This window comes from Myotis yumanensis, unplaced genomic scaffold, assembly GCF_028538775.1.
Source record: "Myotis yumanensis isolate MYYU_CA2020_CCGP unplaced genomic scaffold, mMyoYum1.0.hap1 SCAF_17, whole genome shotgun sequence".
In the NCBI taxonomy this organism is placed as follows: Eukaryota; Metazoa; Chordata; class Mammalia; order Chiroptera; family Vespertilionidae; genus Myotis; species Myotis yumanensis.
The window spans coordinates 25,469,807-25,491,511 of NW_027223768.1; the positions used below are offsets into that span (position 1 = coordinate 25,469,807).

The following is a 21,705-nucleotide window of genomic DNA, read 5'->3' on the forward strand; positions in this document are numbered from 1 at the left end:
TGCTTTCCCTTCTCATTCTCAAAATCCACGTAAATTCTGCAGCAACAACCTTCCTAAGAAGGTGTCATCATATAAGCTGACATACCTATAAATTATCTGAGTATCTCCATGATTTCACAGAATTTCATCTGACATTATGTGACATTAGTAACTCAATAGTGTAAAAGATTTATTTAGAAGCAAAGATCAATACATATGGAATTCTAAAGGCTTCTATTTCAGACTTACTGTATGCATATTATAAAATTTATAACATAAGTAAATTCAAGAAAAATCAAACCTACCACAAGAGTGTCCAAAGAATCAATCAGTGTCAGGGAAAATCTAAGAAACAAGTATAATGAGATACAAAACATTAGAATTCTGATTATTTTAGCCATGCATGTATAAGCAGATGGATCTATATCCTACTGACTGGCAGTTTCTATTAACTAGTACCCCATGCATCTGTAGTACAATTTAACCTATAAGGCATTGGAAGAACTGTAAAAGCCTTAACATTATATTTATTTTCAGCTCCACATCCTTCAAAATGAATAGAAATATTCACTAGCTCTTTTTAATGCAAATAAAAATATTAAAGCATCAACACCTTATGTCAATGACTTTATATACGTTAAAAGTGACATCCTTCTTAAACAACTCAACTTTTCACTAAATTAAGAGACAAATTAATTTTTTTACAAAAGACAACAGAGGGAAGAAAGAAACTTAATGTAACACTTAAAGCAGTCACTGAAATTCAAGCGATCCCCAGAAACACAACTGTACACTGCCTCTAAGACAGCGGTTCTCAACCTGTGGGTCGCGACCCCTTTGGGGGTCGAATGATCCTTTCACAGGGGTCGCCTAAATACATCCTGCATATCAGATATTTACATTACGATTCATAACAGTAGCAAAATTACAGTTATGAAGTAGCAACGAAAATAATTTTATGGTTGGGAGTCACCACATCATGAGGAACTGTATTAAAGGGTCTCGGCATTAGGAAGGTTGAGAACCACTGCAAGAAGTCTCAGACTTAGGAACGTTGAGATGCCTGCCATCCCTGTATTAATACTCACTTTCCCAAGGCATCGTCAACATCACCCCGACTTGGCTCCTCGCCTCTAATTCGACCTCTGCAGGTTAAAGGCATGAGTTCATCAGCGGGGTAAGCATGTTCCTACAAGGAAAATCTGAATGAGTCACTAGTGAGACACATCATTTAGAGAACAAAACCTTTTCAGTTTTGTTTTGTTTTGTTTTTTAAGTAAAATAAAGACTAATCAAAAAATGCTACCATTCTTACAGTCCATGGAATCTTTTTTTAAAATGTAGTTATAAATGTAACACATGCTTTAAAAAATAAAACATTTCTTTAAAAACATGATAATCTGCTTCCCCTCCACCCAACTTCACTCAAAAGAGGTAACTACTGTTAAGATGGGAGTTTATCCTTCCAGATTTATCTACATATATTAAGATATATGAACATACACCATTAAAAATTTTTATTTACAAACAGGTGCTTATGCCATACGAACACATTGCTCTAAAATATGTTTACTTAAATTACAGTGGGGATTTTCCATGCTAGAATTTTATAAATGTCTTTTATTCATTTTATTAACTGCAAAGTCATACATTAACATAGACTAATGTTATGGAGCACTTATATTTTAAGCACTGATCTATACAATTTGGTTTAATAGTCACACAAATAGATTCAATTACCTCCATTCTATAGATGAGAAAACTAAGGCCCTATGTCATGCATCTGACAAATGATAGATTCAGAATTCAAACCTGACAACTTGACTCCAGAGCTTCCACACTTCATAGTACCCTCTCCTCACAGTATTCCAGAGTACAAACGTTGAAATTTACTTATTCCTCTATTAATAACATAAAGGTTGAACTCAATTGGTCACTACATCAACAATCCTATATAATAAAAGCCTAATGTGCTGTCTGACTGTTCGTTCGACCAATTGCTATGATGCGCACTGACCACCAGGGGGCAGATGCTCCGATGGGTAGGTTAGCTTGCTGCTGGGGTCCAGTCAATCGGGACTGGGCGAGATGGGCCGGACACATTCTGGAGTCCTACTGCGGTCCCCCCCCCCACCCCACCCCCACCCCCTGCCAGCCAACCTCCCATGGTCCGTCCCTCCCTGGCAGGCCAGTCCCGATCAGGCAGCCCCGATCAGGCAGCCCCGCCTGGGACTGAGCAAGACGGGCCAGACACGCCTGGAGCCCTCCTTCGGTCCCTCCCCAGCCCCGATCATACACCAGTGGGGTCCCTCAGCCTGGCCTGTGCCCTCTTGCAATCCAGGACCCCTCGGGGGATGTCGGAGAGCCGGTTTTGGCCTGATCCCCGCAGGCCAGGCCAAGGGACCCCACTGGTGCATGTATCCGTGCACTGGGCCTCTAGAGCTTTAATAAACATCTATACGCAATATATCTTTTGTACACATGTTTGTATTGCTATGGATTAAATCCCTAGAAGTAGACCCGATGAGTCAAAGGTATGGATATTTAATTTTTGATAGCTACTATCAAACTGAAGACATCAATTTATACTCTTTCTTGTTCCTCCCATACTTGTATGCCCATATGATTTTTAATTTTTGAAGTTCAGCAACAATATTCCTGATTCCAAGTCCAACTCTATCCTAAACCCAATTATGTAATTCCAAACTCACAGCACATTAGCAGCAGAAAAATAAAATAGAGGTCAGGAACACTAAATACATGGTCAACAGAAAGGGAAAGACCCTCCCATCCTGCCCCAAATAATTAAAGTAGGCTAGAGAATACAAAAAAGCATTGAAGACTGCAGTTCTTTAAATATTTTTAAAAAGTGCAACAAATGTTTTGATATAATTACACGTCATGTGCAGCTACTAAATTCTGAATTGGATATTTTGTAATTTTAATATTATATGTAATTTTTAGTATAAATTCCTAGTTATTGTAATGTGTCTTTTACATGACAAGTTCCTAATACTTTTTCAGTGTTAATTCCAATAAAATTGTAATTTCCCAGAAGGCACACTGTTTTTATTGCTTTACAGTTTCATATCAACACATATAAAAACACTTAGAACTAAAAAAAAAATAGTATTTTTAAATTTTGCTGATGTATTTCAAAAGATATCATTCAAATATTAATTTGATTTTTAAAAGTTCCTTTAAGATCAAGAGTTACTTAGAAAGCTTCATACTGCTATTTTTAGAGTTTTGCAACACACATACACACACACAAACACTGATGTCTGAAATTGAGTATGAAACTCAAACCCTAAGCTTAGCCAGATAAGAAAAATATTAATAGCAATTGCAAACCAGAATAATCAAATAAGGGAGTTTTGAACCAGGTGTAAAAATACTTCATGTCCTCCTGTTTCAAGATTAAGGATAAAAACAAAACCACAGCCTTTTCTTCAGGTTAACCACAAAGCAAACTACAGTTGGTTTGCATAAATCCAGAATAACGCATACGTGGCAAACAAACATCCTGGCTACTTGCAGTACAGTAATACTTTCTCTTCACAATGTATTGCCAGAACTAAGGATATGTAATGCACATTGCTACAACTCAGAGCCATGACAATCATTTAATAATGATCACTGAGAAACAAAGCTCAGCGGATAAAACAGTTCAGTATGAATTACATAGTAAGTGTGCCTAACTAAAAACAAGAGGGAAAACAAAATAAAACAAAACATATTAGACTCTCCACATTAGATTCTAAACTTACTAGAGCTTTGAAGTGATAAAACTCTGTCTGAAAACACTCAAGTCAAAGCAACATCAAAAACTAACTTTACATAAAACCAATCCCAAGAATTAGGCAAAAGAAAGAGACTTTATTCTACTAAAAACAATAATAAAACAAAAGTGTTATTTATAAAAGTGAGTTACTGAAAATATCCAATCTATTTAATTTCCCATAACATTATGTACATTTTTAAATGTTTTATTCATTTCTAAATATTTTATTACAGATCCTTAACAACCTCCCTCCTTGAGGAAGATATTCCTTCCTAAAATAAAAACTAATGATATTTATTAAACCACTGATAGAATATGTTAATTAATGAATTTGTATAATTTGTAGTTTTTCAAATTCTCTCTTCATTTCTAGGTTAAATTTTCCTATTCCCTTCTGTTCACTATTTATATTCACTTAGCAAACCATTTTTCAAGTGTTTAGGATTGCATTTATTTGAATTTGATCAATGATAAGTCGACCTCGTGAAATAAATGACAATATATAATAATGTTACAATGAAATAAAGTCCTACTATTAACAGATTTTTTAGGAAGATTATCTCAATAGATATAGAAAACGCACTTGAGAAAATTCAATACCCTGTAATGATGCAAATTTTCAGCAAACTAGAAAGGAACTTAATCTAATATAAGGCATCTGTGAAAACCAACAGCTAACATCACACTTAACAGTAAAGGAAGCTGTTTTATCCCTAAGATTAGGAACAAGGCAAGGATCTCACAACTCCTTTCAACATAATGTGAAAAGTTCTAGCCACTGCAATAAGAAGAAATAAAAGGTACAAAGAGTGAAAAGAAGGAAAAGTCTCTATAAATGACATGACTGACCATGTGGAAAATGCTAAGCAATCTACCTCAAAAAGCTACTAGAAATAATACATGAGTTAAGCAAGGTTGCAGGATATAAGATTGATAGACAAAAACGTTTTTGTATTTCTGTATAATATCGAGATATTGGAAATTAAAACTTGAAAAAATACAATTTACAACAGCATCAAAAATATGAAATATTTATGAATTAATGTAGCACAAGATGTGCAAGACCAATGTTATGAAAACTATAATACATCACTGACGTTAAATAAGATCTAAGTAAGTGGACAGAGACACCATATTGGATTGGAAGACTGAAAACTGTTAAGTCAATCCCCCCAAATTGATCTAGAGCAGTGGTTCTCAACCTTGGCTGCACATTAGAATCACCTGAAAATCTTTTTAAAATCCTGATTTCTGGGCCTCATCCTCCGGAAATTCTGTTTCTTTGTTACGGGGTGGGGCTACAACATTAGTAACAAAGAAACAGAATTTCCGGAGGATGAGGCCCAGAAATCAGGATTTTAAAAAGACTCCCAGGTGATTCTAATGTGCAGCCAAGGTTGAGAGCCACTGATCTAGAGTCAACATAATCTCAGTCAATGGCTCACAGGCTTTTTTTTTTTGTAAAACTGATAATATAATTCTAAAATTAACATGGAAATTCAAAGAACCTAAAATACTTAAAACAAATTTGAAAAAGAACAAAGCTAAAAGACTTAATATCACACTCAAGACATTTGTGAAGTTGCTGTACAAATAAATATTTAGATCAATGGGGGAAAAAAATAAAGGATCTGGAAAGAGACCCATGCATTTAAGGTTAACTGCTTTTACACAGGTGCCAAAGTAATTCAGTGGAAAAAGGGTATTCTAATCAATAAACTGTGCTGTAACAATTGGATATCTACATAGAAAAATTATACATATAAACCAACCATTACCTCACACCATATATAAACATTAACTTAAAATGGGTAATAGATCTAAAGAAACAAGCTAAAGTTATAAACACCTAGAAGAAAACAAGAAAATCTTTGTTACCCTGGACTAGGCAAATATTATTTAGGTAGGATATAAAAGACATGAACCATAGAAGAAAAAAGGGTAACTTGAACTTGGTTACAATTTAAAACATTTGCGCTTCAAAAGACATTGTTAGGAAAATTAGAAAAAGCTAGAAGATGGCGGCACAGGTAAATGCGGTACTCACTGCCTCCCACAAGCACATCAAAATTACGACTAAAATACAGCACCACCATCATTCAGAATCGCCTGAAAGCTGGCTGAATGGAAGTCCTACAACTAGAGAAGAAAGAAAGCACATTGAGACTGGTAGGAGGAACTGAGGCACAGAACAGGCTGGTCTGACACCCACATGTGCCATTTATTTAATCGGGAGGGAGGACACCCGTGAGGAGCAAGGGATCCCAGCCCCACACCAGACCCCCAGTCCAGGGCTCCAGAGCTGGGAAGAAACCCCTGTAACTGCGAGTGGTAAAAACCAGTGGGGAGTGTGGCTGAGCGTCTCGGAGGCTACAGGAGACTCAGGGGTTCCTTTTAAAGGGCCAGCAAACGAACTTACTCAGACTCAAGCCCTCTGAGCTCCAGCACCAGGTAGGCTTTGCAGGACCCAGACACATACAGGGAGGAACTGAATTGTCTGGCATCGGGGCAGGAACTGGGAGGCAGCTTTCTCCCACACAGGAGTGCTCCCAGGGATCACTATTCCTGTGCTGCGACCTCCCCTGTCGCAGGGCTGACTGGGAGCCATATCTGAGTTTCCATCAGCGTGGCCCACATGGTTCGCTCTGCCCTTATATTCCCTGAGGCCCCGCCCCATCCAATTTGCAATCCCACCCAAGTTATTTGCAGCAGCTTTTCCATATGAAGGGCCTGTTCTGGCTCAGGCTTAGACTTTGCTAACATCTCTCAAACAAGCTGCAGCTGGTGTCAACGTGCCCCAAACCTATCAATAAAAGGCCCAAGACACAGCATTAGCACCGGCCTGTCTTGATTCACAGCTGGGCCTTGCCTGGGCACTTCCAAACCAATACAAATAGCAGGCATCTACAGATGTCTCTGTAGCTCCTGCCAGGTGGTCCGAGGCAGTGGCTGACTTTGCACCTCCCTGCAGACCATAGAGCCAGTGCACCTGGTGGAAAACTTCAGACCATACCAGATTACAACTCTACACATCCACTGTGACACACTCAAGGGGAAGACTCAGTGAGCACCAAAGTCCCACTGAAGCAAGTCCTGCTCCATAGGGGTGTCTCCTGCACAGCAGCTCTCCCACTGTAATCACAGCTGGTCCTCACAGCCAATTGGCTTGGAAGGCAATTCCTCCCACTGACGCCAACAGCAATCAAGGCTCAACTAAAAGAAGACTGTGCACACAGCCCACACAGGGGTGCACCTAGAGTGCCCAGCTCAGGTGACTAGGGAGACTGAGTCTCTGGGCTCTATAGAACACCTACTACACAAGGCCATTCTACCTACTCAAGGAGACATAGTAGCTCTACCTAATAGAAACAATCACAGGGAAACAGCCAAAATGGGGAGACAAAGAAACATGTCACAAATGAAAGAAATGGAAACAAGCCAACTACTAGATACAGAGTTCAAAACACGGTTACAAGGCTACTCAAGGATCTTCATGAAAGCTTCAAGGGACTTAGTGAGATTTTCAAGAGTCTTAGTGAGAATGTCAGACATGGAAAAGGAGCAGTCAGAAATTAATTATACACTAACTGAAATAAAGAATAATTTACAGGGACCCAACCAACTTGGCTCAGTGGATAGAGTGTTGATATGCGGACTGAAGGATCGTGGGTTCGATTCCAGACAAGGGCATCTGCCTGGGTTGCGGGCTTGATCCTTAGTAGGGGGCGTGCAGGAGGCAGCCATTCAATAATTCTCTCTCATCATTGATGTTTCTATCTCTCTCTCCCTCTCTCTTCCTCTCTGAAATCAATAAAAACATATTTTTAAAAAAAGAATATCCTACTCCTAAGTAAAAAACAAAAAAAATTGTTTTAAAAAGAATAATTTAGGGAGAAACCAAGATGGCAGCATAGGTAAACAACGGAGTTTGCTCCCTCGAACAACCAATTCAAAAATACAACTAAAAGACGGAACGGACATCATCCAGAACCACAGGAAGGCTGGCTGAGTGGAAATTCTACAACTAGAAGGGAAGAGAAAAGCATAACGGGACTCAGAGGAGGGGCAGTGCGGAAGTAAAATACTAAGGTGCGAAGGTGCATGTAGAGCGGGCTGGCGGCTGAGGGCGCAGTTGTCGTTTTCAATTGGGAGGGAGTCTCAGGCTCTGAGCTCCAGTTCCTGGCGAGTCTTTAGGGACCCAGACTCATACGGAAGAAGTGGGACTGTTGGCATTGGTTGGAACTCGAGGGCAGCTTTCTTTCCAAGGGGCTTGCAGCGAGTACCGGGACACTGAGAAGCAGAGCCTCTGAGGGCAAGACTGAGAGCAGCCATAACTGCTAGCCCCGCCCTGTTGATCCCGTGGGACCCGCCCCACCCAAGCCCTGCAGGGAGGCTTTTGCTGGATAGCCTCAGGCAAAGGCTAGATTAGCACCTCCCTAGAGATCCAGGAGCCAGGAAACCCAGAGGTCAGAGTGGGGCTATCCAGTTTGCAGCTCCGTGGAATCATAAAGGACACACTCAGGGGGCAGACTTAGTGAGCACCAAAGCCCCATTGAAGCAAGTCTTGCCCTAGAGGGGTGTCTCCAGCACAGAAGTTCTCCCACTGCAGACACAGCTGATTCTCACAGCCAATTGGCCTGAAGGTCAAATCCTCCCAGTGATACCTACAACAATCAAGGCTTAACTACAACAAGACTGTGCACAAAGACCACAAGGGGGTGCACCAAGAGTGTCCTCCTCAGGTAATTGGGGAAGCTGAACCACTGGGCCCTAGAGGACACTTAGCACAGAAAACCACTATATCAACACAGGGAAGCATAAAAAATGCGGAGACAAAGAAAAAGGACACAAATGACAGAAATGGAGGAAAGCAAACTGCTGGATATAGAGTTCAAAACCACACTTTTAAGGTTTTTCAAGAATTTTCTAGAAACTGCCGATAAACTTAATGAGATCTACAAGAAATCTAATGAGACCCTCGAGGTTGTGATAAAGGACCAACTAGAAATTAAGCATACACTAACTGAAATAAAGAATATTATACAGACTCCCAACAGCAGACTAAAGGATTGCAAGAATCAAGTCAACGATTTGAAATACAAAGAAGCAAAAAACACCCAACCAGAAAAGCAAAATGAAAAAAGAATCCAAAAATACGAAGATAGCAGAAGGAGCCTCTGGGACAGCTTCAAGAGCACCAACATCCAAATTATAGGGGTGCCAGAAAAAGAGAGAGAGCAAGATATTGAAAACCTATTTCAAGAAATAATGAAAGAAAACTTCCCCTACCTGGTGAAAGAAATAGACTTACAAGTCCAGGAAGCGCAGAGAACCCCAAACAAAAGAAATCCAAAGAGGACCACACCAAGACACATCATAATTAAAATGCCAAGAGCAAAAGACAAAGAGAGAATCTTAAAAGCAGCAAGAGAAAGAAAGTCAGTTACCTACAAGGGAGTACCCATACGAATGTCAGCTGATTTCTCAACAGAAACTTTGCAGGCCAGAAGGGAGTGGCAAGAAATATTCAAAGTGATGAATGCCAAGAACCTACAACCAAGATTACTTTATCCAGCAAAGCTATCATTCAGAAGTGAAGGTCAGATAAAGAGCTTCACAGATAAGAAAAAGCTAAAGGAGTTCATCACCACCAAACCAGTATTATATGAAATGCTGAAAGGTATCCTTTAAGAAGAGGAAGAAGAAGAAAAGGGTAAAGATACAAATTATGAACAACAAATACACATCTATCAACAAGTGAATCTGAAAATCAAGTGAATAATCTGATGAACAGAATGAACTGGTGATTATAATAGAATCAGGGGCATAGAAAGGGAATGGACTGACTATTCTTGGGGGGGAAAAGGGTGAGAGGGATGTGGGAAGAGACTGGACAACAATCATGCACCTATGGATGAGGACAGTGGGTGGGGAATGAGGGAGGAGGGTGGGGTGGGAACTGGGTGGAGTGGAGTTATGGGGGGGAAAAAGAGGAACAAATGTAATAATCTGAACAATAAAGATTTAATTAATAATAAAAAAAGAACGTTAAAGAGAAAATAAAATAAAATAAGAATAATTTATAGGGATTCAACAGTAGAGTAGAGAATTCTGAGAATCAAATTAACAATCTGAAATATGAGGAAGCAAAAAACACCCAATTAGAAGAGCAAAAAGAAAAAAAAATATGAAGATAATGTAAGGAGCCTCTGGGACAACTTTAAGTATACCAACATTTACATTATGGGGGTGCCAGCAGGAGAGAGAAAGCAAGATATTGAAAACCTAGTTGAAGAAATAATGATAGAAAACTTCCCTTACCTGGTGAAAGAAATAAACTTACAAATCCAGGAAGCACAGTGTGTTCCAAACAAGAGGAATTCAAAGAGGCCCACAGCAAGACACATAATTAAAATGCCAAGGGCAAAAGACAAAGCAGCAAGAGAAAAGCAGTTAGTTACCTACAAGGGAGCACTCATACTGAATTCTCAACAGAAACTTTGCAGGCCAGAAAGGAGTGGCAAGAAATATTCAAAGTAATGAATAGCAAGGACCTACAACCAAGATTACTTTATCCAGCAAAGCTATCATTTAGGACTGAAGGTCAGATAAAGAGCTTCACAAAGAAGAAAAAGCCAAAGGAGTTCATCACCACCAAACTAGTATTACATGAAATGTTGAGGGTATTCTTTAAGAGGAAGAAGAAGAAGAAAAGATTAAAAATATGAACAATAAAATGGCAATACATATCAATCAAAAATTAAATCTAAAAATCAAAATAAATGAGCAAGAAATCTAATGAACAAAATAAACTGGTGAATAAAATAGAACCAGAAGCAAGGTAAATACTTTCATAACAGACTGACAAATCTCAGAGGGAAGGGGGTAGAAGGGGCAGAAAGAGATTAACCAAAGAACTTGTATGCATGTATGTATTATCTATAGACACAGACAATAAGAGTGGTGAATGCCTGGGGCAGGAACCAGGTTGAGGGGGCAATGGGGAGAAAAAAAAGAGCAACATCTGTAATAACTCTCAACAAAAGATTTGAAAAAATTAAGAAAAAATTAAAAGGCAAAAAAATAGTACACACTGAGAGAAAACATCTGCAAAACATACAAGGGTGGGCAAACGTAGGTTTAGAGTTGTACGTGAAAGTTTATTCTTGTATTATTACTTATTTATGAATTATTGTATTATGTATTATTAACCTATTTTTTCCCACCCCTGTATATGTGATAATTTTTATCTTGCCTCCTCCAAATCATTAGTACCACTTCTAGACTACCTTATTTACAGAATTACTCATTTTGATGAGCAAACTATCAAAAAGATACATTAGGCAGATTTTCAAATGGGGAATATGAAAAAATTCTGGAGATACTGATAGTTGCATAATGCAAATGTACTTAATGCCACAAACTGTACATGTTAAAATGGTAAATTTTATTATGTATATTTTACCACAATAAAAAAAAATTTTTGTTAAATTAGGGAGCCCTGGCCAATGTGACTCAGTTGGTTGAATGTTGTCCCTTACACCAAAAAATCACAGATTCAATTCCCAATCAAGGTCCGATCCTCAATCCCTGGTAGGAGGTGAGCAAGAGGCAGCCAAGAAATGTTTCTCCTTCACATCAATATTTCTCTCTCTCTCTTCTCTCTCTCTCCCCCCCCTCCCAATCTCCCTTCCTCTCTCTAAAATCAATAAAAACAATGAAAATAAAATATTTTTTTAAAATTAGGGGGAAAAAATTCTAAGAAAACACACATAAACCCATAAAGAAGTTACATTCTAAAACATTTCCTTTTGGTTTGAACTATAAAAAAGATGATGTTTCTTTGAACTGTGCTCTCACAAAATCAAGCGTAGAAGTAGTTATTAGATATGATTCTACCAATTAAAATGTGCTTACCAACTCTTTTAGAGTCTACTTGCAATGTTTAGAGCGCCACCAAAGTACAGTTTTAACATATAACAGTTTAACTGAGTTGTCTACGGTAGACAGGAAAAATACTGGAAGACAAGGATCAGATCAGAGCACAGGTCCCAAACGGTTCTGCATTTGGTGGCCTAAATACATGTCATTGTGTCATCTAAATTAATCTGCAAACTGACCTTAGCACAAATAATGAAAACATGCTAACAGAAGCCCTAAAGTGGCTGTAGTCTGGGGTTACGTAAGGGTACACAAGAACTACCAAAATAATCAAATTTCATGTTATTTAGGGAAAAGAGAAAGCCAGCTGTGCAATTCGCTGTGGATAAACTACAGTTTGACTGGAGCTATAGATTTGTCAAACATAGCTGGTATAATATTAATATTTATGCCCATAACTGATAAAATCAGAAAATTCCTGGATGTAACACCAAGGGATAGCAGAGATGTAGTAATCTATCTAAAGCTGGCAGAGCACGGTTACAGAAAAACAGTATTAACAGAAAAGGAAAGGAAAAAAAAATACCCTCAAAAGGTACATGCCTAAACAGGAAATAATGGCCGAAACCGGTTTGGCTCAGTGGATAAGAGCGTCAGCCTGCGGACTGAAAAGTCCCAGGTTCGATTCTGGTCAAGGGCATGTACCTTGGTTGCGGGCACATCCCAGTAGGAGATGTGCAGGAGGCAGCTGATCGATGTTTCTCTCTCATCGATGTTTCTAACTCTCTATCTCTCTCCTTCCCTCTCTGTAAAAAATCAATAAAATATATTAAAAAACAAAACAAAACAAAAAAACAGGAAATAATGTATATGTTCTAAGAAAGTTCTAAGTAAATCCAGGGAACAAGTTATGAGTTAGAGCCTAGAGGGAATTTTAGGAGGGCAATTTCAATCTCAGGCAGAGAATGAATAATGACAGTAGCAGTTTTAGTAGCAGCAGTAGTTGGTAGCAGCAGTAAACTTATACAGTGCTTCCTGTTTGCCGGACACTAGTTCTAAGCACTTGTATTAACTTGTTTAATCCTTACAACATTGTGAGGCAAGCAAACCATTTCAGAGCGATGAGGAAACAGCCTCAGGCAGATTAGAGCCCAGCTGGTAGGTAGCAGAGCCGCATCAGGCTGTCCTGCTCCATTTCCAGAGTTCTCGCTCTTATCATATTCTAGTACCTGTCTTTGGAAAATACCACTGTTTGCCTGGAAACCAAGAAAGCAAAAAGGAACTGCTCTAATTATAGACTAGATTGGAGAGTAATATTAAAAAGAACGAGTGGAAAATGCAAAGCTTTCAACATATATTAAAAGTCCACCATGTGCCAGCCATTTTTATATTTTAGCACAGTAGGCAACTGACTACTATAAAGTAAATTAAATATAAAGACATATATCCCAAATTCACCATAAACGTGTATTTTAGTGAAGTTTATTGAATGATATATTTGAATTTAAAAGGCAAAGATATATCACAATAACCAAATGTAAAAACTAAGCACTATTTCATTGCATCTTCACAAGAATTCAAGTCAGTTCTTTAAAAAAAAGAAAGTAATAAGCATATACATACCAGGCATCATGCTAGATACGGAACATATAAAAGATGAATTTATTAAAAATTAAAGAAAATGGTCCTTGTTTTCAAAAATCTTATACTCCATAATATACCCTTTGCAATTATCCCCATTTTACATAGGAAGACACTGCTCAGAAGGGTTAGAATGATCTGTGTAGGTCCAAGCTATTAAATAGCTGACATGAACTCAAACCCACCTCATTCCAAAACCCTTCCTTTTTTCTCTACAGCAAGCTGATAGTGCTTCTGGGTGTAAAAACTAGAAAAAAATTTCAACTGACTTCAAATAACAAACACAGAGCTCCTGCTCTCTGTTTAATATTTTAGGACTGTTTCATGTTCGTTGAGAACCTGAAAAGGGGAAGTGTAAATTCTAGACTAAATCTTGGGTTACAAAACTCAAATAAATTGAGTGAGCATAACACAGACACACTGTAAGAATCACTCATGCTGTAAACAGTTGAACATTTAAAAACAAGTATTGCACAGACTGCAGAGGGGTGGGCCTCTACCAGAAATATGGAGGGGAATGTTAATTGCAGTAGTTCCCAGTCTTTGGAGCTGAAATTCCTCTCCTTTATATCTTGTAGGTGGGTAGTTGTAATAGAAACCCAGTTAGGGTCCAATAGCTGCCCTCAATACCTGCTCTGTCACAAACCCACTTATTAGGTGCATTCAATAATAAGAAAAGTATGCTTATAAAACTTTCTACTATTTACCTAATAAGTGACAAGATATTAAAGATACTGTGCTTTATAAAGAGAGGATACTCTTCATAGTGAGATGTATTGAATGGATGCAGCTATATGCCTTTTACTTAACTTTGGATCCAAAAGTATGCATTTATGAGATGGCTAAGGTTTGAGAGTGTAGCATGTATCCACTTGATCACCTCAAAACCATTAGCCTACATTTGTTAAATTATGATTTGCCCAAACTGAATTAACCAGGGATAAATGATCCCACTCCTCCCCCCACACACAGACACACAGGTTTCCAGCACCAACAATTACCAGCTACCCAGATACCAAAATATTATGCTTCCAAAATCTCTTGATGTCAATTTCACACGTAGAGCAATCAAGCTGCCCTATGTGTGCCACTCTAACAGGAGCACCGTTGTTGTTTTTTTTTTTTAAATAAATGATTTTGGGAAAAAAGTTAAGGAAATGACTAAGATCTTAAGAAATGAATTTAATGAGTATACAAAACTTCATCAACATATTCTAAAATTATTTAGGAACTCAGTATGTACTCTTAAAAATATACAATATAGTCCTAACCAGTTTGGCTCAGTGGATAGAGCGTCAGTCTGCGGACTCAAGGGTCCCAGGTTTGATTCCGGTCAAGGGCATGTACCTTGGTTGCATACACATACCCAGTAGGGAGTGTGCAGGAGGCAGCTGATCGATATTTCTAACTCTCTATCCCTCTCCTTTCCTCTCTGTAAGAAATCAGTAAAATATATTTAAATATATATATATATATATATACACAATATAAAAGGGAATAAGGATCATTAAATATAATACATATTTAAAAATACAAAAATGAAATGTTTAAAAATACAAAAATGAAAAAGTATATGTACTTAGATGTTATAATATTATATGAAGATATCTGAGTAATATATAATGAAAAATATTTAAAAGCAGAATGAACTAAAGTTAGTTCTCTTTTATTTTTTTTTTTTAATATATTTTATTGATTTTTTACAGAGAGGAAGGGAGAGAGATAGTTAGAAACATCGATGGGAGAGAAACATCGACCAGCTGCCTCCTGCACATCTCCCACGGGGGATGTGCCCACAACCCAGGTACATGCCCTTGACCAGAATCGAACCCGGGACCTTTCAGTCCACAGGCCGACGCTCTATCCACTGAGCCAAACCGGTTTTGGCAAGATAGTTCTCTATCAAACTTTTCCCACTACATTTTTATAGGCCTTATCATAAAAGAAAATCTGCTGACATTTTAAAGTGTAAAAAAAAAGTCATTAGCAGTAATTCTCAGAATAACTTGATTGAACTCTACAAAATTACACATACAATTTTCTTTTGAGCTCTAAAATTTGCTCTGTTGTGCAAAAGATCGCCAGAACTTTTTCATCTTGAAAAACTGAAACTGCTATTTCATCTCAAGTGAGCACCAAGACATTTTAAAACATTATAGGTCAGTGTATCAGAAAGCAAAATATATTCAAATCAAAGCCCACCATGAGGACATAATTTGGACAGAGACTACAAGTATTACTGAAAATAGGTTATTTATTTATTTATTTTAAAAAATAATTTCCTTTAAGGCCAAAAATAACATCTTATTCATGTTTATGTCCACAATACATATCTATAAAAAGCACTCAATAGCCAAAACCGGTTTGGCTCAGTGGATAGAGCGTCGGCCTGCGGACTGAAAGGTCCCAGGTTCGATTCCGGTCAAGGGCATGTACTTGGGTTGCGGGCACATCCCCAGTAGGAGATGTGCAGGAGGCAGCTGATCGATGTTTCTCTCTCATTGATGTTTCTAACTATCTCTCTCCCTTCCTCTCTGTAAAAAATCAATAAAATATATTTTTTTAAAAAATAAATAAATAAAAATAAAAAGCACTCAATAAACATCGTTGATAGCATCAAAGGAAACTGTTTAAATATACAGTTTCATAATGTAATTCAACTTCTTCTTACCAATTCAATAAGTTGGTTCTCTAAGAACCACTCCCAGGAATACTCTGTTAGCTTACATTTGTACTTATTTTTAAAAACTTTTTTTTTAATGTGCTACTAATTCAGGTTTCAAAATTCCCATGACTATGCTCACAAAGTAATTTGTTCGCATGAATGGTATATAAAAATAAGCTTTCTACTTACCATATAGTTGCCATAGGCATGATCAAACATTTCCAGTACTTGATTCCTAATTTTAAAAGAGCAGAAATAGAAAAAAGTATATTCTATTTATTGTTTTCCAAAAAGTAAATGTTTCTTCATAAACATATACCAATAAAGAACAAACAAAAAACATTTACTTGGAAGAGGACATAAGCAGAGTCAGGAAATACACCAGTGTTAGTCGACAAGCTTTCATGAACCACACAGAGCTGGGCCAAAGTTTTAGTATTCCTTCCTAACAACTCATGTAAAATTCATCTTATAATTTTTCCAAAGAAAACTGATGAATGATACATGCCATGTAGAGAAGGAAATGTGTTGCTGAAAAACAACTACCTCTTAACAAAATTATCTAACATCTATCTTGAAAGGGGGGAATAGTGTTGGAGAACCCCAAAAAGAAATACTATTACTTACACTATATAGTCTACCAAAAGAGAGGCATGGTGTATATATTGATATGAAATAACAATACTCTATCAAGCCTCTGCCTCGCCCCTTAAACTGAATAAAATCATTATGCACAGTTTAATACATATTTATTAATATGTTTGTCATGTTTTCATGAAGATAGATTTGATGATTTTATGGTGTACTCTTAGCTCCTTTAAAAAAAAAACCTGTCAAAAGTCAAATAAACAATATTCACCTCTAAAATGAGAAAACTAATCCTCAAAAAGAGATTTGTGTGTTTGGGCTGTTTCTCAAAATCCCCAAATTGACTGTTAAATGGAGATTTCTGATCCCCACACCAGATTTACTAAATTAAAATCTGCAAGGTTGGGACCAAGGAATCAGCCTATCAATTAAATGCTCTCAAGTTTGGGGGATTGAGAGCTACAGGAAAAACTATGAAAGTTAATATTATGGCTAAAATCTCAATAATTAGCAAGGGAAAAATAGTTTAGTAATCTTTAATTAACTCTTAATATTATTTCTAAGTTCCTAATTTTAAAAAAATGGCTGGGTGTAAGTTTATTTTGCTTCTTGCTATATTGCAATTGCCAGTTTAAAATTTGTAATCATAGATGGATGAAATAATGGTAATAATAAAGCTAACAGACAGAAACGGACTAATTTCCAGATCCTGGCTCCAATGACCAGCAAAATCAAGTACATTCAAACTAGTGAACTGAGTAAAGTAAGTCCTGACAACTTTTTAAATTAATCATTTAGAAACACCTGACTACTAAAAACAAGATCCTATCACTTTGCTAAAACATTAAATCTTTGTGTTTATATGTATCAAGTTATCTCAGAATCCTTCTAGACATTCATTATATGCAGGTGATAAGGTCTCTCAAATTAGCTAATAAACCAAATAAATAAGAAGTTAAAATTTCCCTTTCAAGCAATGTTATCAATAAATGGAATATGGGAATTCTTTTTCTTTCCCCTGAAATAAAATTAATATAAGATTATTGCCAAGAAGTAGAAATTCCTGTGTCAATGTTAGTGCCTACCCATGTGTATTACAGATAACACAAGCTTGAATTCATTAATCCAACTTTGCAAGCATTCAATTTTCAAGAATATGAATTATGAATGCATACAAGGACACATTCTTTTCCAATCCTTACATTTATACAGCACATGATCAGCAAATTCCACAACCCAGACTTCAAAGTGGAGATATTTAATGTTTAGTTAACTCTCTCTTTCTGTCTCTCTTACTCTAACATAGAAGTCTTAACAAAGTCATATTTAAATACAGAATGGTAGGATAATTACTATATTAAACAAAAAATATTTCTTTAAAGTTTTATATCTATTCAACAAATTGGATTAAAATGTGTTGGAAATCAAATTCACAATTTTTTTTTTTTTTTTTTTTATTTTTCGCTAAAAGTATTACAAAGTGTATTACATAAGTGCCCTTTTTTCCCCCCCGCCCTTGACAGACCCCTGCCCTCCCTTACCCCCCAGTGTCTTATGTCCATTAGTTATGGTTATATGGATGCATACAAGTCCTTCGGTTGATCTCTTAATCCCCTCCCTCCTCCCCCCCAACCCTCCCTGGCCTTCCCACTGCAGTTTGACAATCAGTTTGAGGCAGCTCTGCCTCTGTATCTATTATTGTTCAAAAGTTTGTAATGGTCTTTATTATCCATGAATGAGTGAGATCATGTGGTATCAAATTCACAATTTAAAAGTTATGTCTATTCATTTCAAAATAATTTCTACAAGTCAGCTTTTTCTAGTTAATTCACATTGCCTGCCAATATGCTACAGAGATTGTTTTATACTTCTTTTTAATGAAAATGTGATATTAACAACTGCTGCAACATTTAAAACACAAAAGCAAAAAACATCTTATTCCAGAAAGACTAGGTGAGTAATTCCAAAAACTATACATTATAAGCGACTGAGTAATTGCTTACTTTTGGGACAATTCCAGTCTTTATCATCAGTTTGGTTTGGGAGGAGAGGAAAAGAGGTAGGGCATTCTGCTTATCATAAATCATATTTGAGCTTCAAAACAAATCTCATGAGTCAAGATAAACCTCATGAGTCAAGAGTTCATTTTCCTGAAAATTTCCAGAGGGTAAAGCAATCAAGTAATTGTGTACTTGAGGTTTATAGCTCTGGACTCTTCTTCTACACTTACTCCAGAATAAGGAAATCTAAACCAACAAGCCTAATTACTGTAACTTACTTGCATAAATGTTCTCAAAATTTGATGTGAATTGGTTGGACTTTTCCAGTTAAGAATTAACGTTGGTGAAAAATGACTATTCTTCAATTAGAAGTTTTTAATAGAAAAGGGAGAAAGGGGAGTGGTGGTCAAATAAGATGCTTGAAGCTTCTTTTTCTAAGTCTTTCGGAAGTGCAGGATAGTGGTGAGACCATGGGCTCTGAGGCCATACAGACCTGGGTTTGAATACTGGCTCCACTATCTAGTAGCTTAGTGAGTTTGAACAAATCAACCTTGAGTCTCAGTTTCCAAATCTGCAAAATGGGAATCACACCCACCTCTTTAAGAAACAGGGAAGATCATAGAGATAGCATGTAAAGTGCCTGGGACAGAGTAGGATTTTTCAGTAAAACAGTAATTGATGATACATTCAATTCATAAAGAAAAAATTTAAGGTACTTATTAATTTACTGGTGATTTCTTTTTCAGAGCTGATATTTTCTCTTTTTTCCCATCGCGCTCTTTCATTGCTATTTTATTTAAAAATACAAGGCTCTTGTCCTAGCCAGTTTGGCTCAGTGGCTATTTTATTTAAAAATACAAGGCTCTTGTCCTAGCCAGTTTGGCTCAGTGGATAGCGCATCTGCCTGTGGACTGAAGGGTCCTGGGTTCCATTCCCGTCAAGGGCACATGCCCAGGTTCTGGGCTCAGTCCCCGGTAGGGGGCGTGCATGAGGCAGCCGATCAATGATCCTCGCTCATGTTTCTCTCTCTCCCTCTCCCTTTCCCTTCCTTTCTGAAATTAATAAAAATATATTTTAAAAATAAAAATACAAGACTCTTGCCCAGCCAGTGTGGCTCAGTTGGTTGAGCTTCTCCCCATTCACCAAAAGGACACCAGGGGTGTAGGCTCGATCCTCGGTAGGGGGCCTGCAGGAAGCAGCCCATGGATGTTTCTCTCTCCTCCTTCCCTTTCTCTCTAAAATATCAATAAAAACATATTTTAAAAAAATACAAGACTCTTGCAATAACATAAACAATAAGAAAGTATATAAAATAAAACCTGATGGTTTCACCTCACCTTCTAAGCCCAAAAGGTAATAAGCTTCCCATGTTTTTCTGAGCTCAGACAACTTCTTTTCTTTAAAAAAATAAACTAACACGGGATGGTACTATACATATTATTCTACAATTTGCTTTAAAAAAAAAAAAATCTTGAGAATACATACATCCTGGATAGCCTTCCCATGATCTACCTCCTCCTTAATGTCTGAATATTATTCCATAGTACGGATACTTCAAGGAACAATTTTGTAAAATGCACACGTTTGTACAGCTATCTCAACGTTGACAGAGCTTTTGCTTCTGCGGGGTAGATTCCTGGAGTTGGGATCAATGAATCGGGGCTCATAGGATTTAAATTCCAGGAGCGACAGCAACGTCGCTCCGGTCAGGGTTCATTCCTCACACCTCAGCTCTCTCCATATGTCGTGCATTTACTAACCTAACGATAAAAAGCAGCTGCCTCCTTGCTTCCAGGTGCATCTCTCCCATTGATGAGGTTGAGCTCCTTGTCATGTTTACTGACCATTTGCATCTCCTCTTGCTTCGTGAAATTAACTCTTCAAGCCCTTGGCCCATTTCCTATTGTTCTTGGCTTTTTTGTTGTTGTTGTTCCTTATTCATCCGTGGGACCTAAAGTGTATTAGGAATACTGACTCCGAACTACATGCTGTAAGAGTACCTGATCATTTTATGCCACGTTCAAGACTGATCAAACGAATCTGAGCGAAGTGAACGGGTATTCCTTAATTGGGGCTTTTGAAAACACCATCGAAGGAGTGTCCTCTTATGAAAACGGGGCGCAAGAAACGGTGAAACGGGTTAAGTTCACGTTCCAACGAGCGGCCCCTCTCGCCGTAACAGGTGTAAACATTATTTCCTTAACTCCTGGGAGATCGGCCACGTCTCCCCAGCCAGCGGGAGCGCACTCGTGCGCGGCGCCTAATCTCATCTTCCAGGAAAAGCCACGGCAGGACTCTCCCCGCGCGGCGACACGGGCCACGGACACGGCAGCCGCGCGGACCCACCGCGCGGGCCTCCCGGAGCCTGCACTGTCCCCGACGGCCACGGCGACGCCCCGACGGTCCCCGGAGGTCACCAGGCGGGCGGCGGCCCCCACCTTCCCGGAACCTGTCCACCCCGCTAGGGCTCCCGCCAGGCCGCAGACGTCCCACCGCGGCCGGAGAGGCCGCTGCACGCCGGGTCGCAATGACAGGCACCTGGCCCGGGGTCAGCCCCACGAGGAAACCCACCCACCTGCCAAGCACCCTTACCCGAGCTTCTGTTTCTCCTCCCTGGTCATGGGCGCGGCCCCCGCCGTCCACACGGACGTGGCCGTCACCAGGCAGAGCGCGGCCGTCGTCGCCACCAGGCTCCATGGCGCTCGCTGGGGGGTCGGGGACCCACAGCCCCGGCCGCCTCCGGCTTCGCTCATGGCCCCGCGGTTCCGCGCACGCGCAGCGGCTACGCCCGGGCCGTGGGACACATTGCCGGACGCGCGTGGCCAGGGGGCTGCGAGCCGTGCCGAGGGCGGGATGCGGAGTCCAGCGAGCGGCCGCCGTCGCCGAGCTGTTTCGCGAAGCCACCGAGCCGGTCCCCGGCGCCAGCGCTGCCACCGCTGCCACCGCCCTCCGCCCTCTGTAGCCTGAGCGCCTCCCCCAGCTTTCCGGTGTCGTAGTCTAGGAAACCACCTCCCCCGGCGCTACTTCCGGGTAGGGCTCCAGACGTCGAGCCCCAGGACCAATGGGGACCGGCGCGGAGAGGGGCTGGCTCCGAGGATAGGAGACAGCATTGGCCCGGAGAAGTGAGACGTGGACAAAAGGCGGGACTAAGGAGCGAATCTGTCGCT

General features: G+C 39.0%; 1 protein-coding gene and 1 non-coding gene across 3 annotated transcripts in view; both read right to left on the reverse strand.

Annotated features, from left to right (window-relative positions):
• Positions 1-21,481, reverse strand: part of EDEM3 (ER degradation enhancing alpha-mannosidase like protein 3) — a 66,388-nt gene extending 44,907 nt beyond the window's left edge. For both annotated transcript variants that reach the window (XM_070397667.1, XM_070397665.1), the window contains exons 1-4: positions 21,131-21,481; positions 16,140-16,185; positions 1,068-1,168; positions 285-324 (exon numbers count right to left, since the gene is read on the reverse strand). In XM_070397667.1, coding sequence (XP_070253768.1) covers positions 285-324; positions 1,068-1,168; positions 16,140-16,185; positions 21,131-21,291 — 348 coding nt within the window. In that variant the 5' untranslated portion in view covers positions 21,292-21,481. The remainder of the gene's footprint in view (positions 1-284; positions 325-1,067; positions 1,169-16,139; positions 16,186-21,130) is intronic.
• LOC138996494 (U11 spliceosomal RNA) lies at positions 14,263-14,395 on the reverse strand. Its single transcript, XR_011468787.1, has one exon. It is a non-coding gene; the product is annotated as a U11 spliceosomal RNA (small nuclear RNA).
• Positions 21,482-21,705: the final 224 nt, after the last annotated feature.